Genomic DNA, 27,184 nt, shown 5'->3' on the forward strand with positions numbered 1-27,184 from the left:
GACATCCTAGGACATTTTAAAACATTAGGCTCTGATACCAAGTTTTTCACGCCCCAAAAATCGAGAAGCGCGACCAGTGCTCAAGCGAGTAAACCCGACTGAGCAAGCCTGTTAGGTTTCATTCTACTCAAACTAATTCATGAATAAAGAGGATATGAACTCCATTAATCATATCTCGTAAATATATCATTAACGACTTCCATTTCATTTACATTAGTAACTTCGTTCATAATCTTCAAAATATTACAAGTTTTATACATCTTTGCCAAATATCAACATTTCTAGTTTAATTCCCTATTAACAAACTCCACCCACAACCTGTCTACGGAGCCTCTATATACAACTGAAGAGTAATATGGAAATACCGGCAACAAGGCTCTAGCTATATCTCAAAATACAAAGTACATGATAAACAATGGTACATGACCCCGAAATGAAGTAGGGCTTACCAATTCAGCTGAAGGAAGATGCGTCTCTAGCTGCGACCAACACTGCCTGCTATGGAACCACCTACATCCATTTAAAGGTGTAGCGCCCCCGGCAAAAGGGACGTTAGTGCCGTCGAATAGCACTAGTATGTATAATTAAATATCATCTCATTAGAAAGAACTATTATACAAGGGCAAAGAAATCATAAACACCATCTCAATAGAAAGAACTATCATACAAGATCAAAGAAATCATAAACACCATCTCAATAGAAGGAGCTATCATACAAGAACAACTAAATAAAAAAAACCATCTCAATAGAAGGAACTATCATACAAGAACAAAGAAATCACAAATATTCAACAAAAGCTTTAAACAATCACCACATCATCAAATAACAGGAATCACATAGCTTTTATAATTTCCATAGCTTTAGTTTGGGACATTTCATATTATTGCACCATCATTCACAATACCACTGCCTTCTTGCGCGAATTCCAATCTCGACCCGATCGGCTAAGCCGCCTCATTTGAGACGTATACCTCAATCATAATTTCATTCTCACGTTCCGGTTTCAATATCAGCACAATACTACCATGTGTGTAACATGGCATCCGATCACGGCCCGATCGGCTAAGCCGTCTTACCAAGACGTTACTCTTTTCCATTAATCATCTCACTTTAATTTTTGTTTCATATATATTAGTTCATCGGCACTTGGGGCCACAATTATCACATCATACTTGGCACTAGGCCACATTTCATAATTCGAGCTCTTTTCTCCCACATTTCACATCAATATCAATTTCAACAACAAGCCATTCAATCCAAGATGTCAAGTACACATGAGAGGAATCATGAATCATGGGCATATACAATATTTCATAAATCATACACCTCAAGTTTATTAGCAATGGAACTTTAAACACAACGGATTCTTCCAAAAAGGAGGGGACACACCAAACCACAATAGAAACACACATCAAAGGCATAAACAAGCAATTACACCAATTATTCTTGAATTACTATTTTCCAATCATGACAATATACAATTTCAACATCAAAGTATGTAACAACTCGAATCACATTGGATGTACTTATAAGGTAAAACTTTATCTCGAACATCCAGTTATGAGCATAAATTGTGTACAAAGCCTTTAGGGCAATTTATTATTGAAGTCATTTATGGAAAGCAGAGTCAAGGCTCATTTCATAATCTGTTTCATATTTTCTCACGTCATAGGCATCATTAGGCACAATTATAATTCAAGTACTCGGCACGTTGGCCACACTCTATTTCCCAAATTCATTTGATTTACTTCAAACATCTTTATACATAGAGGATTTCACATAGTTTGGCATAAGAATCTCAATTTAAACTTGACTTGAAATCTAGGCATTTTAGCACATAGTTCACATTCTTCGCATATCCTCAATTTACCAAGAATAGCATATTGAACACATTGAGATACAGCTTTCACATATATCTTGCAACACCAATTCCTTTGAAATAACAAGTACTACATCAATTAAATTTCGGACTTACAATATTTGCATTGACACCATGGGAGTTCGATTTCTAAGAAGAGAGGGTTTTAGCCATACATACCTTGTTTAAGCTTTTCTTAAGTTGCTATAATGCACCAACATCTCTAGCGATAATAATCTATACGGAGAAAGCAAAATCAATTAATAATTTAGAAGGATTTCCCATGGTATAACTCTCTTAGGAATTCATCAAACACCTAATCATGTGAAATAGACTACAAGGTTCTACAATGGAAATTCCTTCTTCCCTCATCCAATTTCATCAAGAACTACCCAAAATAGTTCACTAATCCCACATACTATAGCTTAGTGTCACATGCATGGCCTATTTCTAACCCAACAATATATTTTTGAACTCATAATCTCATATATGAAATATTAGAAGTAGGACTTACCCGGAAGATAATGAACTAGAGATTAGCATGCTTGATTCTTGAGGGTTTGTGCAAGATTGATGATTAGGAGGCTACGTTTCCTCTTTCTCTCTCTAAAATGCTCTCACCTCTCTCTATATTTAGTGTAAAGTGGTCCCAAATGAAGCCCCAAGCTTATTTATCAAAGTGGGTTCGGATATGAAAATTTCCAAAAATGACCCCCGAAATCAAATATGTGGTGCAATTATGCTATAGCATCATTGAAATATGGGAAGCATTCTTGCAGCATAATCATTATGCGATAGCATAATCGACAGCATAACGTTTTGCCCGACACTGCTTAATTATGCGACGCATATGCTATCCGCATGGTCGTTTTGTGATTGCAAATCCAGCCTTTGGTAATTTGATCATAACTTTGTGTAGGAATGTCCAAATGACAAACGAGTTGAAACGTTAGAAACTAGACTCGACGACCTTTCATTTGATAGGTTGTTTACCACATAAAACCTTATATATATTTAGATATACTCGTCCAAAATTTGGACTTGTGCGAACTCATTTGGAATTTTAGCCTAGTATGAAATTTTCCAATTTGACTTAGACTTAGGCCTCCCATTAGACCCCACATTACACATTATTAAACTTATACACTTATTTACCAAATCCAATTGATGACCATCATGTTAATAGCACATAAATATTATAATTAGCCTACCTGGCACCTTACTTAGCGAAATTTCCGGGGCCTTACAGCTGTGGCGGAGGCGGCATCCCTAGGGTGCACCCTCCGTGTTTGCAGGTCTGACCGAGTTACTTAGGCGAAAAATTCATTGCTCAAGGAGGCAAGGTTTGAGGAGCGGATTGGGGGTTTGGAGGCGGAGCTGTCTGATCTGAATAAGCAGGTTATCGCCCTAACAGCAGGCCCAACCATCTACTTCTTATACTTCTGTCGCTCCTGGTGTGTCACGGTAGTTGTATGAAATGTGGGTTCATGCCGAGGCCCAACTTGACATATAAAGGTCTCTGAAGACGGTTGGAAATATTTATGAGGCAGAATTTGAGGATATTCGTGTCAAGACACGTATAGCTCGTGACGTTTATGGTTATGATCCTGGTACGCTTGGTGGGGGTGACGATGAAGACGCCTTAGATGGGCTTGCCTAAGACTCTTGGTACGATGATGAGTATGTCGGTGACGTCGGTGATGGGGGGGATGATGCGGCGTTAAGTCTTTGTACTTGGTTTTTGCTTTTTTGTGTTTTGCTATTTTTTATGGGGGGCGTCTATCAAGCCCTTTGTAAAATGTATTGGAATGGAATGATTGAAATGGAACAATTGTCTTTTGCTGTGTATTTCAGGCTCTTCTTTCTTTTTTCTTTCCCGTGAGCATTCTTTTGTGAGAAAGTCCCCGACTTTCGGTCGGTCGAATATAGATCGATTCGAACGAGGTTGAATGTAGATCGATTCGAGCGAGGTCGAATGTAAGTTAATTCGAGCGAGGTTGAATGTAGATTGATTCGAACGAGGTCGAATGTAAGTTAGTTCGAGTGAGGTCAAATGTAGATTGATTCGAACGAGGTCGAGTGTAGATCGATTCGAACGAGGTCGAGTGTAGATCGATTCGAACGAGGTCAAATGTAGATCGATTCTAACGAGGTCGAATGTAGATTAATTAGAACGAGGTCGAATGTAAGTTAATTCGAGCGAGGTCGGATGTAGATCAATTTGAACAAGGTTGAATGTAGATCGATTCGAACGAGGTCGAATGTAAGTTAATTCGAGCGAGGTCGAATGTGGATTGATTCGAACGAGGTAGAATGTATATCAATTTGAAAGTAAGTTAATTCGAGCGAAGTTGAAAGTAGACTTAGAAAATAATTTGAGTGAAATCGAATGTACATTTCCTTTGTGTTGGCGTGATGTGTAAATTGGTGGAGTTGTGTAAGAATGTCATATACTACTTTGTTTATTCATTGGAGAATATTACATATTTTTGTTCGACCCGTACATACATTCGAGGAGTCAGTCTATCTAGTCCCTTCATCGCTCGACCTAGAGAAGTAGTTGATAGGCGGGGCGATGAATTTAACATCTAAACTTCGAGATGCCCTCTTTGTCTCCTCATTAAAAACCTCCCCGAGAAAACCTAATTGGGACAAAACTCGGGTGAGGGAAAAAGAGTACGACTTGGAGGACGTCCGTCTTCAGAAGTTGAAGTATTTGAGGTGGGCGACTTTTCAATTGTTTGGTAGTAGTTTTCCCTCCATTCACTACAAGAAAAAATGCTCAATAGCGAAGGGAAAACTAGTCCCTAAAAGTAAGGAATTGGTCGCAAATGCTCAATAGCGGCCAGCTAACCTGGTCCTTATAGCTTCCGTCGCTTAAGGTTATTAAGGACGAGATAGTGCGTTGGTCGCTAAACCAGTTAAGCGACCAGTTTAAAATTGGCCGTTAAATGTGTTTTAAAGACCATGTTTTTGGTGCTTATTTTCATATTTTAAGGACTAAATTTCTGGTCTTTAAAATATTTTTGCAGCTAGTTTAAATATGGTCGTTAAAATGTTTCACGACCAGTTAGAAACTGGCCGTTATATCTATTCAGAGAAGTTTAAAGCTGGTCCCTAAAGAAACAAGTCACAAGTCCCTAAATCACATTTAGTTTGCAACTAGAAAATCGGGAATATTAATATATAGATAATGTTGCTTTCATAAAATAATACCAAAAATGATCAATATCAATTAATTAATTGAATCGTACATCAATGATGTAAGCTAGTCACAATATTGTGTTCATAAATATTTAGCAAAAAAACTACATATACTAATAATATCCTTCGATTGTAATGTAAAATTTTCTTGAAATTCCCAGTAAAATTGTGGTTGATCACTATGTCGTCAAAAATCGGCTTCTCGTAAACTTCAATATCCAAAACCTATTGAAAAAATAAGAAATTTCAGTTAGAAAAACTATATATAACAGACGTATAAATACTCAAATTTTCAAAAAAAGTCTAGTCTCAACAATGATTAGGATACAACCGACTTGCTTCCCCCACCCAGACAACAAAATTTAGTGAAAGAAATGATAAATAGATGACTTTGCAAATTTTAACAACATAAGAGGTAAAACAGTGTCAAAGCTACAGAAAGTTACTCCGCAGAGATCAATCATGCACATAAATGCACTCATGCAGCCTATCAGACCTATTCCTATCAAAACCCTATCGTTTTTTTGTGGAGAACCTTCTGTTCATTGGAAATCAAGAGAAGTCAAGTGCATGTTAGCCATAGAAAAATCTCCAATACGCAGTCGTTGGTAAGTTTTCTTATGGATTGCCAGATTTACAAGAATTACGAAGATTGGTTCCAATCCAAAGTGAAGTTAAGTGTCCCTGCCAGGTTGGTTATTTGCGTGATTGACATGTTTTGATTCGTTGATCACTGTTGGAGAATTATGTCAATATGATGTCCAAAGTTGCGCACTATATTAAACATCAGGATTATTACTACCAGATAGATCTCTCAAAGATGATACGAGATTTAAGCCGGAGGAGGAAACCCCCAGTATTGTAGCCTGGATTTCTTTTTAAGCCTTGTCTCCTACTTTCTTTGTGAAGGAGTCATGTTTAGAATGGCTTCTGCTGTTGGGAATCCGTAAAGATTAATATGGCTACTCAAAATAAGACTAGACCTAGTTGTGTGAGGGTGAAGTTGGAGGTTAATTTACCGGATGAATTTCCAAAGTAAATTCAAGTTGAAGTAGAAGAAGTTAAAGATGATCATACAGGTGAAGTGACGTCCGAACAATTTTAAGATTAATTATGATTGTCTGCCCAAATATTACAGAGAAAGTAAATTGCAATGCCACAATGAGGCAGGGTGCAGAATTATACATCCTGAATTAGTTCAAGAGATAAAGGAATGTGTCACAACCTTTTTCTTGCGGGACAAACAATATGGCTTTTGCTACAAAATTCCCGAGCCAATATAGAGTAGTTATCATTGTTGTTAACAGTTTTGACTGGAAGATGAGCTTTATCCTTAGTGTATCATTCATCAGATGAAGTCATCAATTCCTAATATATAGAGGAAAGAAAAATCATTTGCTAAGGGAGCACTGCTGCATGCTAACAACCTTGATTTATAAACTAATAAGTATTTTCTTACATGTTTTGTTGTAGAAATATAAGCTGAGCTGAGATAAATGATAGAAAGGGATGTAAGAGAGGTCTCCAGCAATTGCAGTATTTTCTTTCCTCTCCAGCTTATAGAGGAAAGAAAAATCATTTGCTAAGGGAGCACTGCTGCATGCTAACAACCTTGATTTATAAACTAATAAGTATTTTATTTCATGTTTTGTTGTAGAAATATAAGCTGAGCTGAGATAAATGATAGAAAGGGATGTAAGAGAGGTCTCCAGCAATTGCAGTAGCTAGTAGTTGACATAAAAATTTAGTTTGAGAATGTTCAAAAGAATAACTAGCTTGTTAGAATTTTCTTAGGCCCACACCAGCCCTAAATTAATTTCCAAACATTATCAGACAGAAGTGTCACGACCCCAAACCCGAACCCAGTCGTGATGGCGCTTCTCGTGAAGACAAGGCCAACCAATTAAACCCAATTCACTTTTTAAACAGTTAAACAACATAAAAGCAGTCTAAAACATGATTTAGTAATACTAAGTAGCAGATAATATCAATAAAGTGCGGAAGTACAACCCAACACAGCCCTAACCGAGGTGTCACTAGTCACGAGCATCTAACAATACTGAATACTCAAATGTAACTACAGAGTTTAACACTGAACTAAGGATATAAGGAAAAGAGATAGGGAGGAGCTCCGGGCTGCGAACGCCAACAGCTACCTAAAGACTCCTCGAGATCCGCCTGAAGCTGGAATGAATCAGCACTCGTGAGCGGGACCAGCTACGCCTGAATCTGCACACAGGGTGCAGGGAGTAAAGTGAATACTCCAACTCAGTGAGTAACAAATGTAAATAACGACTGAAAGTAAGAAATCACATAAGGCACAAAACATTCTATAATGAAGCAATATAACCAGTTAAAAACAGTAAATCAGTGAAAGATAGATAGAATCCTTTAACTCAAATGTAGTTTCATGAAAAGCCCTTTTTAATAATTAAGCAGAAAATTGACAGTCAATTATGAAAAGTAAACACATAATGGTGTATTGGGAAAAATTGAGTTTACATTACCAGCCTCTCGGGCAATCACATAGAACAATACCAGCCCCTCGGGCTCAATCTCACATCACAATAGGTATCCGCGCTCACTGGGGGTGTGCAGACTCCTGGAGGGGCCCCTTACGGCCCAAGCACAATAACTAGCCATCTCGTGGCATCAAAACTAGGTCATCGGCCTCATATCAATCAAGCTACCTTGTGGCGTACATATCTCAGGCTCTCGACCTCATAATCAATATCAAATGTTTCCTCACAACATAGGCCCTCGGTCTTACTCAGTCAAAAAATCCTCACAAGCCACTCGGGCAGTAGTAAAACATGTTTCTCAGCCTAAAAATATCGTTTAAAAGATCATGTAAGTGTTTAAAACAGAGTAAACATGGTTGAATATGAAAACAGTGAAATATAACATGATTGAGTTCAAGTAGAAAGTCAAAACAGTGAGGAAATATCAGTAAAAATCCCCGAAGGGCTCAAATAGTTGGCACAAGGCCCAAATATGACATTCAACCCAAATAATGATGAAAACAAGTAGATTTCAGTCAAATACGCGGTAAAATCATCAATCGGGACGATCAAGTCATAATCCCCAATAGTGCACGACCCCATGCTCGTCATCAAGCGTGTGTCTCACCTCAATATAGCACTACGACCCCTCGGCCTCCACGCGTGTCGAATCTATGCAAAATCATATCGAGGATGTCAAAATATGCTAAGGGAACGAAGCTCAAGCGAAAACAATCAACAAATGGCACAAATCCCAAAATTACCAAAACCCGACCCCCGAGCCTACGCCTCGGAATTCAATAATTTTCACATCAACGGATTCCTTATCTTCCCACGAGTTCATACATATCAAAAACATCAAAATCCATCCACAAATGACCCTTCAAATCCCAAATGTTTGGTCTCAAATTTCAAGCCCTAGCTCTTCAATTTTAGGCTTAGATTCCATGATTTTTTTCTAGGTGGAATTCACATAATAATCGAGTTTTTAGTCCAAAATCCTTACCTCCAAACGTTTCCCCTTGAATACCTCTTCAATCTCCTTCAAAAATCTCTAAAAACGATCAACTATGGAGGAAATAAATCCCAAAATCGTGGACAAGACGAGCTTAAAAACATTCTGCCCAGGCATTTATTCCTTCTTCGCGAACGCGGTCAAACCCTCGCGTTCGCGAAGCACAAATTTACTTTGACCAACTTTCCTCTTTCGCGAACGCGACATGACCATCGCGAACGTGATGACTCCTCAGACATACACTTCGCGAACGCTCTCCATCTCTCTCCCGCAAACGCGATGAACAACTTGGCCTCAAACCCAGCTGACCAAACGACTCTACGCGAACACGATGCTCCAATCCTTAGCCCTTCGCGAACGCGAAGCTCCCATCGCGAACACAAAGGTTTAATCTTTTCCTTCCCCAACTGACTCTTCGCGAACGCGAGGGTCCACTCGCGAACGCAAAGGGAAAAATCCCTGCAACGGCTGAACATAATTTCTGCAATAATCCTTAACTCCAAAATGATCCGTTCGACCCCTTGAAACTCACCCGAGGCCCCCGGGACCTCAACCAAAGGCACAAACACATCCTAATACCTTATTCAAACTTGTTCCAATCATCAAAACAGCTCAAATAATATCAAATCACCCAAAACACATCGGATTCAAGCCAAATTTCCTAAAAATCTTCCGAATTCCACTTTTGATCAAAAACCCAACCAAACCACGTCCGAATGACCTGAAATTTTGCACACACATATCAAATGACACAACGGAACTAATACAACTCTCAAAATTCCATTCCGACCCTTATATCAAAAACTCGCCTACCAACCGGAAATCGTCAAATTATCAACTTCACCAATTCAAGCCTAAATCTACTCTGAACCTCCAAAACTCATTCCGATCACGCTCCTAAGTCATAAATCACCTTCTGAAGCTAACCGAACCATCAGAACTCACATCCGAGCCCTCTAATACATAAGTCAATATCCAGTTGACTTTTTTAACTTAAACTCACTCTAAAGAAACTAAGTGTCTCAAACCTTGCCAAATCCTTTCCGAATTCGATCCAACCAATCTGATACCACAAAACACGGATAACGAAGCATAAAGAAGCAGAAATGGGGGAAACGGAGCGGTAACTCATGAGACAACTGGCCGGATCATCACAAGAAGCTTGTTAGAATTGACACCGATGAAATTCGTAATTAATAGAAGAATAAATTCCACAAAGGATATACAATAACATACACTTAAATAAACAAAATAAATTAACATTTCATGTAAGTTGTTACTCACTTGGTATCATCAAGGATCCAAATAGTCATTCTCCTGAGCTGGAGGCTGGAAATTAGTTTGTTGCGCTAATACTAATTCTTTTATTTTCCTCAGTTCCCTCATCTCATTTTCGAAGTTAGACAGACGATCCTTCAAAGATAGTTTTCATTTTTAGTTGAACGTAGCTTAGCCAATAATTTAGTTTTTGAGGTAGTTCCCCCTTTCAAATCTTTCACCTTTAATCCACCCTCAAAGCCAAATACATGACTACGACTTTGAGGTTCAAAGCATTTTTCTACAATCTCTATGTTAGGAAGTGACGGTTCAGACTGCACCAATTCCTTGATTTGAGCCTACAAATTATATAGAAATTTTTTTGTTAGATCCCATAATAACTAAAAGTAAAGAACATGTTCAATTAATTATACGCACATGTTTCTCGATTGTTTTAGGTTCAAAAAGTGTGTTATTCTTCTTGCGAGTCTCGAAGAAAATAGTTGCCAAATTTGGTGGTTTGCCATCTTTTCCGCCCTTCACATAAAAGTAATATGTCAAATAACGTCTCGTCAATATTAAGCAAAAATAGATTTGATGATAACACCTTTTGATAAATAATCTCTCTAATTGGTTTGCTACCAATACGATGAAGCATCTTCAACTTAGTTCTATTTGTTGCATTCCTGTTACTTCTCGCCTATATTTGAGTGACAACATTAAATCAAATGCTATAAATAAGTTATCAATTAAAATATCACTGTATAAAATAAAATTACATAATTAGGTATTATATCAAACCTGAAAACTTTCTGTAGAAAAATGTTCCTTTACCAACCACTCCCATTGTTTCTTGTCTACCCCCTTGGGCACATTTTTAAGAGCCTCTTGGATTGGCTTACCCTTCACATATTTTGCATGCACTTGTCCTCTTCATTTGTTCCATAACTCTTTCATCCATCCCAAAATATGATCGCGATGTATATCCATGTCATCACTCTCAAATTTATCCTACAATACATCAAACGTAGATTGATATCCAATATCATCACAGAAACTCCATGTGATAGAAGAAAACATAGTTCTACAATAAAGCTTGAATTAACAAATGCCTTAGCTTTATTTCAATTTTGTGAATTTAAAACATATAACATGCACCAATAGTGCATCATCCAGGTAGTCCCAATCAGCGTATCACAATAGAAAACAAATTAACTATATACAAATAAAAGATGCAAGTTGACATCTAGGCCCTAAACTACCACAGATTGCTATTACAATAATTAAATTGAATCCAAAAGTCAGTAAACATGTAACAAGAGATGTCCTAAATGGCGATTCAGATGATACATTTAGCAGCTAATAGGTACAGGTGACTGATGCACTGGTGCACTAGCAGCAACAAAAAAACTATGAAAATTAACCACACCCCCAACATTTCAGGCTAAAAAAATTGTACGTGATAAACTAGGAGCTGCTTATGGTAAATGACAACGCGAATCAGATATTCAGATCAGCTACAATTGTTAAATTACGAAAAGCAGGAGCACCTTTCCAGTAGGGTGAATCTTCATTTGAGTTATGAAATATAAAATGAACACTAAGCTCAATGCTTAGTGTAATTGCAAAAAATAAGAAAAAAAATAGTTAAGCCCCAAGAATGGATTGAAAAGAGGAAATAAAGGAGATATTGGAATATTCCATCTATTTACCTTAACAGCTGCCCACATGTGATTTAACTTTTCTTCCTTAATGCGATCCCACGATAATATTCCCAACGGATATATATTACGGTCGCAAACTATTTTTCCCAAGTGCCTCGAAAATAGATTGTTATTCTTTCCAACTGTTCGATTATTGTAGAATGTTACTTTTAGCTTCTCTCCAACTTCAAGTGATGCAACTTCTTTGCACTTGTTACTTCCTCTAACCTTTTTTACCTTTCCTGCAGTACCTGAACCTACATTTGCTTAATTTATAAATGTTAGAAAATATTGTAAAAATGATAAACTTGTGATCAAGCAGATTTGAGAAACCATACTTGTTTCAACTGTTTGGGTGGACTGCATAACTTGATCAATAGAAGGAGAAAACCATACTTGTTTCAACTGTTTGGGTGGACTGCATAACTTGATCAATAGAAGGAGAAAATGAAATATCAGTTTGCATATTCTCCTTGTCATGAAACAAAAGCTTTTGATTCATTGTTCGTAATCCTTGAGCGGCATACATGGTAGAGTCTAATCTTGTACTCTTAGAATGTCTTGACATATTTTGACTAGCATAATGAGAATTCGGATAGAAGGATCGCACTTCATTTTCAGACTCCTCAAATGAGCACATAGATCTAACTCGCCCTCGTCCTTTCCCTAGAATACCTGGTGCAAGAAATCATATTACTAAAAATTTGGCATTAAATTAAATTCATTTCTAAAAAAAGAATAGATTTGAGAAACCATACTTGCTTCAGCTTTTTGGGGGGACTGCATAACTTGATCAACAGAAGGAGAAAATGAAATATCAGTCTGCATATTCTCCTTGTCATGAACCAAAGGGTTTTTATTCACTGTTCGCAATTCTTGAGCGGCAGATAAGGTACTCTTAGAAGGTCTTGACATGCTTTGACAATTATAATGAGTATTTTGATGGAAAGATCGCTCTTCATTTTCAGATTCTTCAAGGGAACACATAGATCTAAGCTCTTGCTTTCGTCCCTTTCCTAGAGCACCTGGTGCAAGAAATTACATGAGTACAGGAAATCAAATCTAAATAATTACAAAATTGATTTTAAAAGAGAGTAGATTTTAGAAACCGTACTTGCTGAATTTTTTTGGATGTAGTGCATAATGTTATCAGTAGATGAAAAAGATGGAATATTAGTTTGCATATGCCCTTTCTCAAAAACCAATGGTTTTTTATTCGTTGGTCCCATTTCAGACACCCCCAAAGAGCACATAAATCGAAGCCCTCGCCCTCGTCCCTTCGTTACAGCACCTAGTATAAGGAAATCACATTACTAAAAAAATAGCAATAAAATTTAACTGTACAAATTGATAATACAATATATTTGAAAAACCATACCCGTTTCAACAATTTGGTTGTACTTCATAGCTTGATCAGTAGATGGAAAAAATGGAATATCTATTCTAGATACCCCTAAAGAGCTTAGAGATTTAAGCCCTCTCCCTCGTCCCTTCCCTATAACACCCGGTGCAACAAACACATATTTGGTAGTAGCTTTCCCAATAGATGCTACCTCATTTTCATTCTTTGATGGTCTCATATCAAACCTACAAAAAGAAATAAGACATTATAAAGGCAATATACCAACAAAAAAAAATCATATAATCAGAATGCATAACAATATGAATATGCTAATGGCATAAAGAGATACTTCACCTCAGTCGGTTCTTTTCCGTTTATTTTGTATAGGATTTTCTAAATCTACAACATCACCATCCATTTGTTGCAAAATCTCATAGGAATCACGAGATTGTGTCTTTCTTGCTACACACCAGCCTTTGTTGGAATTATCATTAGCATAAAATACTTGAGATGCTTGGTCCGTTAATACAAAAGGCTCATTTATTTTCAAAAATCGCCCCCAATTAACATTTACAATACCATATTCATCTGTTTTAGTTCATTTCTTTTTATCATATGCATCAAACCAATTACATCGAAACAAAATTACTCTTCTTCCGGTGAATTGCAATTCAAGAGCGTCAATTAAAACTCCATAGTAATCAATATTCTCACTATGTTGATCAGTCTCACCGACAACAGCCACACCACAATTTTGAGTCCTTAAATGTTTATCATAATCTTCCACATGAAATCTATATCCATTAACAACATAACCACTATAATGTAACACATATTGGATCGGACCGCGTGAAAGTGCAAGGAAATCTTCCATGATCTGACTATCATCTTCTTTATACAATTGTGCAACCTATTGACAAGATAAAGTTGATTACTTTAGAATGGGGAAAATATAATATTGGATTTTTAAATTTAATATGTATATATTACTCGCCCTATCTTTAAACCATTCAATAAATTGTCTGTTCCATTCTGTATCAGACAAGTGTTGAGTAGAATCCACATGAGTTCGTGCAAGCTCTCTACAAATTTTAGTTGAACCACAAATGTCATACATAAAGGATAAACAATCCTAAAGGAAGCAACGAAAACAAAATACGATATGAAGGACAAAATATCATACTCTAGAAATGGTAGAACTTCATCACAATTCTTCAGTCTGTATATATGTGCTTGCTCCAATTCATCCGCTTCAAGATCATGATATTTTGGATCTCCTAAAGTTTTTCCAGATTTACAAAATAGAGATAAACTTCCATCAAAATTTTTTAAACCACCATCGTCATTTCATTCTGGTCGATTAAACTTTGTGTCGATTCTATGCAGATACCTAGAACATAAGGTCATACATTCATTTGCAAGGTAACCCTCTGCAATTGAACCTTCTAGACAAGCCCTATTACCAATGAGAGATTTCAAAAAATATAACCATCGTTCTATAGGATACATCCACCAATACTGAACCGGTCCAGCAAGCTTAGCTTCATTAGCTAAGTGAATAGGCAAGTGCACCATGACATCAAAAAATGAGGGAGGGAATACCTTTTCTAACTTACAAAGTGTTATAGGAATTTGAGCTTCAATCTTATCCAAGTCACTAGTCCGTAATGCCTTTGCTCCAAGAACATTAAAAAATAAAGACAACTCGATAAGGGGTTCACACACTGTTTTGGATAGCATGCCACGTAGAGTAAGATGGAGTAAATGTTGTAGAAGAACATGGCAATCATGACTCTTTAATCCAGAAATTTTGTGCTCTTTCAAGTTAACATTTTGAGAAATATTAGATGAAAATCCATCTGGTACCTTTAAATTCTTTAAGAAAAGGCATATGTTGTGCTTTTCTTAGGGAGCTAATGTATAACATGCAGTTGGAACTTCATATTTTTCTCCTTTTCTGATTGGGTGCAATTCCGGCCTAATGTTCATTTCTTACAAATCGAGTCGAGTTTTAATGGTGTCCTTGGTATTTCCTTTGACATTCATGATCGTCCCCAAAATATTATCACATATATTTTTTTCAATATGCATAACATCCAAATTATGTCGCAACAAGAGTGATTTCCAATATGGAAGTTCAAAAAGATTCCTCTTATTCCAGTTATCTTTTTGAACATCATGTGATATCTTGGTCCTTTTCTTTGGATCCTTTGTTAATTGTAACCCTTTAAGATCTTGAACTTGATTAAGTATCTCAATACCAGAACGTATTTTTGGTGGGAGCCTTTTCTCTTTTGTGCCATCAAATGACTCCTTATCATTCCTCCATTTGTGATTAAGAGAAAGGTAATGTCGATGACCCATAAAACATTATTTCTTACTATTCTTCAATTTGATTGAGGAAGTGTCTTTATTGCAACATGGGCATGCCAATTTACCTTTTGTACTCCATCCAGATAAATTTGCATATGTTGGAAAGTCATTGATAGTCCATAACAAAGAAGCATGTAACTTAAAATTCTGTCTGGTTGATGCATCAAAGGTCTCAACACCAATTTCCCATAACTCATTCAACTCTTCTATCAAGGGTTGAAGATATATGTCAATTGCATCTCCTCGACTATCTGGACCAGGTATAAGCATGTACATAATAAAAATTTTCTGTTTCTTACACAACCAAGGTGGTAAATTATAAGGATTAAGTACCACATGCCAAATACAATATGAGGTTTTTGAATTTCAAAATGGCTGAAATCCATCACTAGCAAGTCCAAGTCGAATATTACGAGGCTCAGCCGCAAATGAGGGATGAAGTTCATCAAATGATTTCCATGCTATTGAATCAGCTGGATGCCTCATTGTTCCATCATCAACCCTTTTATCATGATGCCATGTTATTAGGGAAGATGTCTTTGCCTACATATACAACCTTTGAAGCCTAGGCTTCAATGGAAAATAACGTAAAATCTTTGATGCTATTATTTTACCATTCTTGTTATTTTTTGCTTCCCCGCTATGTTTATCTATTTTCTATCTGGATGCACCACATACTTTACAGGAATCAAGTAAATTATCTTCCTTCCAATATAGCATGTCATTTATACAAGCATCAATTTTTTTGGTAGGAAAGCCCAAGGTCCCGAATCACCTTCTTTGCTTCATAATATGAATTCGGCAAATTCGCTCCATCAGGCAACATCTCATCCTTCAACATTTTTAATAACATTGTAAATGACTCGTTGCTCCAACGACCCATACTTTTTATGTGAAGCAGTTTAATCAAAGTGGAAAGCTTTGAAATTTTTGAATTTTAGTATAGTGGCTTCTCGAAATCTTTCAATAGGCTGTAAAACTTTTTGGCTTCAACATTTGGTTCTTCTTCAAGTAAATCATTGTAACCAACATCAGCAGTGCCTCCATCATGATTAGGATACAAATCCCTCAGCATTTCATGTATTTCATCCTCATCCTCATAATCATCTACTTCATTATCATCTTCAACTTCGCATTCCGACTATGGCTCACCCTGAACTTCTCCATGATGATACCAAAAAGTATAATTTTGAATTATTCCATATACTTTCAAATGTATCTCGACTGTCTCACGTGTTCCTAATGTTGTGTTACAACATTTGACACACGGACATCGTATTTCATACAATTCTCCTGTTCTTCTAAAGGCATAATCCAAAAAAGTTTGTACCCCAATTAAGTAGGATTCGTCAAGTGGGTTATCAATAAGTTGCATCTATCGCTTACTTGGTGCCATAACCTTGGATAGCAAATAGAAATAATATTTAAAAAATTAAGATCACAAAACATTTAGATGCACATTACTTATAAAAGAAAGTACTACGATGCACATTACTTGTTATTACACTTGCCAGACTCATCTTTATGACTAAACTTCCTACGATTTTATAAGAATGAAATAAATAACAAGTTGATATTCATAACATATAACTCACAATTGCTCAACAAAATGAGAAATTAAAACACATAAGACACTCTAAAATTAAATCACTAATTTTTTATCTTATCTTCCTTAAATAAAAGAATGATACAATAACTGTCATTCTACTATTAAAAAATTGTAATGATTGTTATCTAATGAGACACTAGCTATATTTGTCATTTTTTTAATCAAGAACTAGTTATATATATATATATATATATATATATATATATATATATATATATATATATATATATATATAAGTATGAATTTTCAACCATATCCTAAGGATAGCTAAAAAAAACCTACAGATAAGCACAAAAACATGAAATGCTATTAATCTTTAACATAATCAAAATCCAACACCGAAATTTGTTAATTTAGTGAAGAACTATATTTTCCGCTCCATCAAATATATTCTTTTCCAATCAAAGTAAAACTCACATTATAGCTAGAATCAAAATAGAGCCTATATTATAATAGTTGATATATTTGTTCATTAATATGTTAGTGCCATCTTGGTTCACTTGTGGGTGGCAAAATAAGGCAGAACTAGGAGAAGGATAGAAGGAAAAATGGTACTTGGATGTATTTCAAATTTTCTGTTGTTCAGGATAATGTGTTTGCTTTTTACAGCACAACATATGTTCTGGAAAATGTAGGAAAACAGTTGACAACTGACAGTAGTGTCTTGTGAACATGATAAATTTAACGCTCAAAATATTGACCTTATCAGAATATTACGAGGCTCAGCCTATATTCTCTTGCAGTCCTAATACGAGCAACCAATACCCATTTTTGGTGAAATTTTAGTTCTGGGTTGCTTGACATTCTCCAATGTCCGATGATTTTACGAGAAACCAAACAGCCCCTCTTTTGTACAAATTTCTCCTCACACAATAAAGATCACCCAATTTTAAACCCAATAATCTCACTTTTATCACTCACACAAGAAAGATCACTATTCAAAACAATCAATAAGCTGCAAAATGGTACTAAAATATTTCTCCACAACAGTGTTAGGTCAGAGTTTTACTAAACACCAAAAGTACAAAATGTAATCTTATCAAAAATCTCAACTTCAAGCTTTATAGAGTATCTTGCTGTTACAGGAACTATGTGACTTTGCAGACATGATTTCTTAATGAGAATTATGCTTTTTGTACTGTAAATATTTATTTTATAATCATTATAAAAGCAACTACTTTTAACTTAGCTTCATTCTACATTTTCAATAAACAAAACTGTATAAACAGGAAAACCTAAAAGGTCAATTAGTAAGAGAGATTTCTACATATAGAAACAAAAAATAAAAGAGAAAGAAATTGAAGAACCCTTTTGCGATTTCTGATTCAAATTGAAGAAATTGAAGAATCCAGATTTTGACTCTCCATATATAGAGTTCTAAGTTGCAGAAAACAAATAAAGAAACAAAAAATTGAAGAACCCCTTTTGCGATTTTTGATTCAAAGGGAAAAAAGGACACGAAGAAGAAGAAAAAAACAGAACATATCAAAGAGAAAGAAATTGAACTTACTCTTGTTTAGCGGATAATCCAATAGTATAATTTATGTAAAGTACTTTGGAGGATTAGCGGCCTCCAAAGAAGAAATTGAACAGAGTTCTGGATGCCGAAGTTTAGCAGCCGCCTCGCTCGCTCTTTGTGACCTTTCTTAGAGTTTTTGACCTTTTGAATTTTGAAGGAGTTTAGTGGCTGAGATTCTGAATTTTGAAGGAGTTCGATCGGCAGTCTGTTAGGGATTTTAGGCTGAAAGTTTGAGAGATTTTAGGGTGAAAGACAATTTGGAGGGATACCGTGAAATTTTGGAGCTTACTTTCCTTTTCTTTTCTTTTTTTACTTTTAGTTTTCATTAGTTCCCGCCCCTATCCCGCTAAAATCCAATATTAGAGATCAGATATTAATTTTTGTGTAGACCAGAACACGTCTGGTAGTGTATTTAAGAGATAAAATTGCATATTAAAGACTAAAAGAAATTCTCATCCCTATAAGTATACTTTTAGGGACCATAATTAAAACTTGTCGCTAAATGCTGGTCCCTAATAAGGCTTTTTCTTGTAGTGATTGTTTCTAGTTGGAATAACCCTTTGTTTGCTGTTGCCGTGATTTTATATGGACCGTCCCAATTGGTTCCAAGTTTGCCTTCCCGTGGGTCTTTACTCGCTAGTATTTTGGCTTTGAATACATAGTCCCCTACCTTGAGTGGTCTGACTTGGGCTTTTTTGTTGTAGTACCGTTTTGGTTGTTGTTTTTGAGTTATCATTCTTACGTAGTCCATGTCTCTTAGCTCATCTGTTTCGTCGAGGTCTTGCTTTCTGCTTTTATCGTTACTTGGTCCGCTCTCATTGGAGTACCTCAAAATCGCTTCCCCGACTTCGACTGGTATCACTGCGCCGGTCCCATAGACTAGTGAATATGACGTCTCTCATGTGCTTGTTTTTGGTGTGGTGCGGTATGCCCATAGCACTTCCGATAGCAGTTCCGGCTACAGTACCTTGGCGTCCTCAAGCTTTTTCTTCATGATGTTCAATATTGTTTTGCTGGAGGACTCAGCCTGACCGTTGCCTGCGGAATGATAAGGCGTGGAGAGTATTCACTTGATGTGCCATTTTTTGAAGAATTCAGCTGTCTTTCTTCTGGTGAATTGGGGTCCATTATCATAACTGATTTCTTTGGGGATGCCGAAGCGGCATATGATGTTCCTCCATATGAACGTGATAACTTCTTGTTCGCGTATTTGAGCGAATGTACCTGCTTCTACCCACTTGAAAAAATAGTCAGTTAAAACCAAAAGAAATCGTATATTACCTCGTCCTGTTGGAAGGGGTCCAACGATGTCCATCCCCATTTGATGAATGGCCAAGGAGATGTGACTGAGTGGAGGTGATCGCCCACCTGGTGGATCATTGGAGCATATTTTTGGCATTGTTCGCACTTTATAACGAAGTCGGCGACTTCCCTTTTCATGGTGGGCCAATAATAGCCTGCCCGTATGAGGCATCTAACGAGGGCTCAATTACCGGTATGGGCTCCACAGTGGTCTTCATGTAATTTTTCGAGGAAGCGCCTAGTTTGATTTGGTCCTAGGCATTTTTCCAAAGGACCGCCAAATGTTCTTTTATACAAGTCATGGTTGATGATGTTGTATCTGGCCGCCTGCATTCGAAGCTTCTTGGCTTTTTTTTATTGGGTAGGAGCACTCCGTCCTACAAATATGACATAATACGGTTGCAGCAGTCCTAAGCAAGTTTATAGTGCGTACCTCAATTTGGTCTATTGATGAACGAAGGAGGGTGATCACGTTTTCCTTTCCGCTTATGTTCTTGGTGGCCGCCGCTAATTTAGCAAGGCCGTATACTTCAATTTTTTTTGCTCGAGGTATCAGGTCGAGTTGGCACTTGTCGAACTTGGACAATAGCTTATGAATTTCTGCCTTATATTTTTGTAGCCTTTATTCCTTGATTTGGAAAGTCCCTGTGACTTAGTTGATGATGAGTTGTGAGTCACATCGGAGGATGACTCGCCGTGCTCCATACTTGAGAGCTAGTTTCAGTCCTACAATTACGGCCTCATACTCGGCCTCATTGTTAGTTATGTCGGGACACCGTATGGACTGGCGGATGACTTCGCTTGTTAGGACCTCGAGCATGAGTCCCAGTCCAGATCCTAACACGTTGGAGGCACCATCGGTGTACAAGACCCATAGCTCAGATAACTTGGGAGAGGTACGAGAGGCTTCCTGCTCGGCCTTAGGCATTATTTTGGCGCTGAAGTCGATGACAAAGTCGGCGAGTACTTGTGATTTTATCGTTGTTCGCGGATGATATGTTATATCGTGCTCGCTTAATTCGATGGCCCACTTAGCCAGTCTATCCGACAGCTTGGGTTTATGTAGGATGCTTCTTAGGGGGAAGGTCGTGACCACCGAGATGGTGTGGCATTGAAAATAGGATCTAAGCTTTTGCGAAGCTACGACTAATGCAGGAGCCAGTTTTTCGAGGTGAGGATACCTCGTTTCGGCATCGACCAGGATTTTGCTAATGTAATAGATTGGAGATTGCATACCTTTGTTTTCATGGACCAAGACTGCGATTACTGTGACATCGGATACGGCCAGGTCGATTAAGAGGCGTTTGCCAGGTTCTGCCTTGGCGATTAACGGGGGCGAGGATAAGTATGACTTTAATTCTCTTAGGGCATTGATGCATTCGAAATTCCACTGGAGTCCGTTGTCCTTTTTGAGTACGTTGAAGAATTTGTGGCATCTGTCAGAGGATTGTGAGATGAACCTTGACAGGGCGGCTATATGGCCGGTCAACTTTTGCACATGTTTCTTGCTGGTCAAAAGTTTAGGTATTCCCTCTATAGCCTTGATTTGACCGGGATTGACCTCAATGCCTCTCTACAACACCAAAAAGCCAAGGAACTTTCCTGAGGTCACGCCGAAAGTGCACTTTTCGGGGTTCAGCTTCATGTCGTATCGCCTAAGTATGTCGAAGGCTTCCCTATGTGGCCGATGTGGTCCTATTTTCTTTTTGATTTGACCAACATGTCGTCTACATAGACTCCCATCGTTTTGTCGAATTGCTCTTTGAACATCTTGGTGACCAGCCTCTGATAGGTCTCCCCTATATTTTTGAACCCAAACGGCATGACTCTGTAGTAGTACGTCCCTTGGTGGGTGATGAATGTGGTCTTTTCCTGGTCCTCCTCCTCTATGAGGATTTGGGGTTAGCCTGAGTAGGCGTCCAAGAAGCTTAATAACTCGTGCCCAGCTGTAGCGTCGATGAGTTGATCGATGTGAGGTAATGGGAAAGAGTCTTTCGGGCAAGCTTTATATAGGTCCGTGAAGTCTACACACATGCGCCATTTCCCATTTTTCTTTTTCACCATGACCATGTTGGCGACCCATTAGGGGTACTTTGACTCTTGAATGGAACCGTTGACGAGCAACTTTTCTACCTCTTTGCAGACGGCCTCGTTGATTGAAGCGTTGAACTTTCTTCTGATTTGTCGTACTAGCGGGTAGAGTGGATCGACATTCAGCTTGTGTGTTGCAATGTCTTTCGGGATACCTGGCGTGTCTGCATGGGAGAAAGCAAACCAATCAGCGTTGTTAGTTAAAGATTTATGGAATTGACCTGGTTTTGTGAGTTTGTGGCTGATATAGGCTTTTTTTGTTGCGGTTGTTGTTGTCTAGCTAGACGGGATTGAGGTCTTCCACTGTTGGCCCTATGGTTTCCACGACGTCGGGGTCTTTGACGACATCTATTTGTTCGTCGGATTCGAGCCTCGACTTTGGTAATTGCTATGCTCCTGAGTCTTCCCCTCTTAATTCTTGAGTGTATGTGCAGTCTTGGGTGATGTGGTAACATTCTTGAGTTGTGCAACGTTCACCGATGCTGAATATTCCCCATGGGGTAGGGAACTTGATAACTTGATATAAACTGGACGGATGGTCCTCATGGCGTGTATCCACAGTCGCCCTATAATGACGTTATAGGTTGTGTCTTGGTTCATGACATGGAATGTTGTTTCCAAGGTAACACCCCCGGCCAGAATGGGAAATGTTATCTCTCCAGAGGTTCGTTCAACTGCATTGTTAAAACCTGTTAGTGTTATGCAGCGTGGTATTATCTTATCGTCGAGTCTTATTTGTGTGAGAACTCTGGGGGTGGATAATACACGCACCGCTCCCGTCGTCTACCATGATCTTTTTACATCGGTATCTGAAATTCGTAAAGTAATGACAAGAGCGTCGAAATGGGGAAATGTCAAACCGTGGGTATCTGACTTATCAAAGATGATATTGTCTTCAAAGTCATCATACCGTTCATGGGTGATCGACCGCTTCAATTTGTGCGTGGTGGTGAATTTCACATGGCTGATTGTTGCTTCGTCGCATCCACCAATGATCATTTGGATGATGCGGGCGGGGGAGGTTGGCTTTGGGGGGCCTTGATGTTGTTCTCGTCCACAAGCGAAATTGGCTCTCCCTCGGTCGCTCATCAACTCCTTTAAATGTCCTTGTTAGAGCATGTTCACTACTTCTTGTCGTAGGGCTATGCAATCCTCGATCTTGTGGCCCTGTTCCTGATGGAACTCGCAGAGGGCATTTGACTTTCTGTAATTTGTGTCCGACTTCATATTTTGTGGCCATTTCACCTTGGGACCGAGCTTCTCTAGGGGGTAAACTATTTCTAAAGGAGAAACACAACAATTGTGAGCAGATAAAAGTGGGGGCATACCTCTTTCATTTTGGTGAGTCCCCGTCTGTGGTCTAGACGTCCCTTCGGCTTGGCGGGAAGTTAGTGGGGTGGCCGTTCTAATGTATGGTTGGTGCCTTTCCCGATTGAGGCGTGGATCTTCATGATCTCTTCGGCTATCATTCCGTCGATCTTTCCTTGATTCCATTTGGACTATCGTTAACTGTTGGGTTGGACCATTGAGGTCGTCTTCGTCTGCTCTCACCTCTGCACAGTAAGCATTGTGAATTTCTTCCCAGGTGGTGGGAGGGTATTTCATGAGTCTGCTTAATAATTTTCTGGTCGCCCTTGACTCATTCCAGTTTAGCCCATTTTGAAAGGCCGCTATCGCCATCCCCTCTAACACGTTTGGCAGGCTCATTCTTACTCTGTTGAACCGGGCGGTACCTGAGTCCTTCGCCAGGAGACTGTTTGATGGCGAATATGTCATTCACCCTGGCTTCTGCTTTTTTGGCCTCGACATGGGCGGTGACGAACTTGTCGGCCATTTCCTCAAATGTCATTATGGAATGTGCCGGTAATTGTGAGTACCATGTTAAGGCTCCCCCTGTTAGGGTTTCGCCGAACATCTTCAGCAGCACTGACAGTACCTGCTCTTTCGAGAGGTCGTTGCCTTCTACCGCCATGACGTAATGAATGATATGGTCTTCGGGGTCCGTTGTGCCGTCGTATATTTTCAAATATGTCGGCATTTTGAAGGTTTTGGGTATGGCATGTGGGGCTGCCTCCTCGCTGTATGGTTGTTCCACGAACCGGCCGACGTCCTTCTTTGGCAAAAGTTTTGGGGCACCTGGTATCTTATCAACTGTTTCTTGGTGCTCCCTCATTTGGTCGCGGAGTGCTTTATTCTTATTCTCCATTTTTTCCTTTTTCCTCAGAATAGTTATGAGGGTGTCGTTACCTACATCAACAACGGTATGAGTGTTACCTGTCGGGGGAGGAGTGTGCTGCTCGTTGATGGTTGTTGGGGGTGTCAACTCGTGCGGTGTTTCTACTTGCCCCTTGAGCGAATTTGTCGAGTATGTTGTTTAGGGTGCTCTTCGGGCCTCCAATAACTTTTTCACTACGGGTGACTCTTCCTCCGTCGTGGACGTAGAGGCTCCCTTCTCATATGAAGCGGTTACACTTCTATGAGGAGGAGGTGAGTCACTTTGCCTGGGTGAGTCGCTCGGCGTCACATTCTCCTCATCTTCCCTATCCACCTCGTTGATGGTGCCTAAGAGGTTAGTAGTGACGCCCATCACTGCTTACAGTCTTTCCTCTCCTTCTCTTGCGAAGCTTTTAATATTTTTTTAGATCTAGAAGAAACTAAGCTTTTTAACTAGGAACTCCCCATAGACGACGCCAAATTATTTGACCAAAAAGTTTTAAGTCCGTTTTGTTAAACCAATTTAATAAATAGATAAAGGGTGAATCCAAGTTAAAAGTAATAAATCCCAGATCCGAAGTTTAGCAACTTTGGTGGTACGGGACCGTGTCAAGTCAACGAATGTCAAGTTAGTGCTCGATGACTATCAATAAATGTGAGAATGAAAACATGCAATAAATGTGACAAATGACATTAAATGTAATAAGAAGGAATTTGTCACCCAAACGTTGAATGAGATGGATGATTCTTTCTTTTGACTATAGCGTGTGACAACAGACTATGGAAATGAATAAAGTGTTCTTGGATCTTATGAATAAAAGGGAAATATTTTGTAATGGAATCCAACAGAGGAAGCAAGACAAGTTTTTTGTATATTCTTGATAGTCAACCCTTTACAAGATGTTCTTCTTAAAAGTTTCCATCCCCCTCTTGTTTCCTCTCTCTTCCTATTTATAAAAGATATTTCTAGAAAACCCTAAAAAAGTACAATTTGGGAGAATATTTAATGGAATATTCCTATTCATAATCCTAGGAATATTCTAACAGTTGCAGCTGTTTATTCTTTACTCGACCTCGGCACTGATCTCTCTCTCTGAGCGATTCCTCGCCACTGGACCGTACTTGGTTTCGACCTCGGCCTCAGCTCGTCCGTCTGCATTCATTAAGCTAGACCTAATTTTGACCCATACAGTAACCTCCCTTTTTGTAGACTAAAAGTTATACCATCATGATACTTTTAGTCCAGCCAAATGAATGATTATTTCCTTTCGAAATTTGCAAGAGTAAGATTTCACATTACTTAGACGAATATCTCATGAAAGTATTTTCAATAATAACTTAATAATTCAAATGTTATAATTCTAGCTTCTAGTAGAACATTTATTTTGAAAAAGAGAGGAAGTAATATAAGTTTGTTTCTTTTTTATGAGTTGTTTATGATTTTGTAAAAAAAAAAAAAATGATATGACCAATAAGGAGAGTGACAGGATGGTAAAAGTTTACTCATATGATGTTTACATACTATATTTATTAGTAACTTTACCTTGACGAGAGGGACAATTTTCCATCTTTTAAGATAAAGTATTTTTTTCGCTTTACACAAATTAAAATTAGGCGATTTACTAAAATTTTAGTGCCCGTCTGGACATAAAATTTGATGGAAGATTTTTCCAAAAGAATTTCACCTTTTTCCGAAATCAGCGTTTGTTCATAAAATTTTTAATTTTTACTTGAATATGCATTTTGAAAATTTTCAAAAAATTTCAAAATTACAAAAACTATTTTTCAAATACCATTTTGACTTGGAAAAAATTATCACAATTTTTTGAAATTTTACAATTCTTATGTCCAAACGCCTACTTATACCAAATGGATAAAGAAAAAAGTTGTGCAAAATGAAAGGAGCTCTAGTTCGTGGTAGCTCGCAATCCCCTCTAACTCAAATCAATACACGGGTGCCACGCGTCCAACTCCACTTTACCGACCAAACATTCATCGCACTTCTGTCAATTTCTTCCTCTCATCTTCTTTCCTTTCCCGAAAAGCAACTTAAGAACCAATTAATTCATCTCTCCTATCTTACCGACATTTGAAGTCCATATTCAATTCTCCATGTTGCGTTCGCCACGCGGGCGGTTATATAAACATATTCTGTCCTTTATCTTCAATTCTTGCTATAAATTCCCAACTTCTGGATTTGTTCTAATATCCACAACATATTTATTCTTTTTCATATACTTTATATAGAGAGCACAGAGTTTCTTGGAGTTTCTGTTTCTTACTGAAAATGGTAAGTTTTATATTTCCTTGCTTATTTGTTATTTCCTTTAAATATCTTACCTTGATGTTGCTAATATAGTAGTATATCTTTTTTGCTGTATTTCTATCCTTTTTATTGGTTTTCTTGCTTATTCTTCTCATTCTGCAAACTCGTTTAATGTTGATTAGTTATGTGGTATTGAGATCGCTATATGCAAATATATATATATGGGGGCTGCTTTATCAATCAATTTTGAGGTTTCATTTTATAGTTTATGTGATGTTAATTTGGGGTTAATGTTTTTTTACTAGAACCCTCCAGAACTCCCGTTTTGCGAGTAAAGCACAAATCGTTTATCTCTGTATTGTTTATATTGTTATGTCAGTGTCACTTTCCTCTTTCTATGCAAAACTTACCATTTTGATTGATTGTGATCGTCCAATAAGTTTTTGTATGCAATATAAACGGAAAATGGTCAAATATATTCTTGTCCTATTAAAAATAGTTTAAATATATCATTCGTTTTACTATCCGTTCAATTAAGACCTTATCGTTATACTATGAAATAAATATACCCCTAATTTAGACGGAATGACACGGAATAAATATGGGTTTTCTGCATCTGAATTAGGAGATTGGTGAAAATATATATTATGTAGTGAATCAAATCATAGTTTCTTTACATGTAACAAAAGTTTACTGATAATTTCTAGTATGATAGAGTGAATGAAAAAGAAAGAAAAACTACAGTAGAGTGTGGCTTACCAAGAAAAAGAAATGCTGAAAATCATTTAGAATCTGAAACAATAATGCGGCATGGGGTATAGAGGTGCGGGAAAAGGATATAAAGAAATTAATGTTTCATTGAATTATATTTTTGGAATCATGTTTACTCATGTATAAGCTCCAGCTAGTTAATCCTTACTGCATCTTTA

At 37.8% G+C, this 27,184-nt stretch overlaps 1 protein-coding gene across 7 annotated transcripts; it reads right to left on the minus strand.

Moving 5' to 3' along the window:
• Positions 1-7,023: 7,023 nt before the first annotated feature.
• LOC107795295 (uncharacterized) lies at positions 7,024-18,707 on the minus strand. Of its 7 annotated transcripts, none has more exons than XM_075253951.1 (12): positions 18,374-18,707; positions 12,918-13,126; positions 12,654-12,830; positions 12,298-12,564; positions 12,067-12,214; positions 11,878-11,965; positions 11,549-11,790; positions 10,638-10,847; positions 10,444-10,536; positions 10,275-10,373; positions 9,864-10,195; positions 7,024-7,292 (listed from the first exon to the last, which is right to left on the minus strand). In XM_075253951.1, the coding sequence occupies exons 2-6, from the start codon at positions 13,117-13,119 to the stop codon at positions 11,941-11,943; spliced, it is 819 nt and encodes a 272-aa protein (XP_075110052.1). In that variant the 5' UTR covers positions 13,120-13,126; positions 18,374-18,707; the 3' UTR covers positions 7,024-7,292; positions 9,864-10,195; positions 10,275-10,373; positions 10,444-10,536; positions 10,638-10,847; positions 11,549-11,790; positions 11,878-11,940. The 7 variants fall into 7 exon arrangements, with proteins under 7 accessions (XP_075110052.1, XP_075110051.1, XP_075110047.1 ...); XM_075253950.1 differs by having other exon boundaries at positions 11,549-11,796; XM_075253946.1 differs by adding an exon at positions 13,236-13,791 and having other exon boundaries at positions 11,549-11,796; positions 11,878-12,214.
• Between the last annotated feature and the right edge of the window lie 8,477 nt (positions 18,708-27,184).

Source organism: Nicotiana tabacum, chromosome 5 (genome assembly GCF_000715075.1).
Source record: "Nicotiana tabacum cultivar K326 chromosome 5, ASM71507v2, whole genome shotgun sequence".
Classification (NCBI taxonomy): Eukaryota; Viridiplantae; Streptophyta; class Magnoliopsida; order Solanales; family Solanaceae; genus Nicotiana; species Nicotiana tabacum.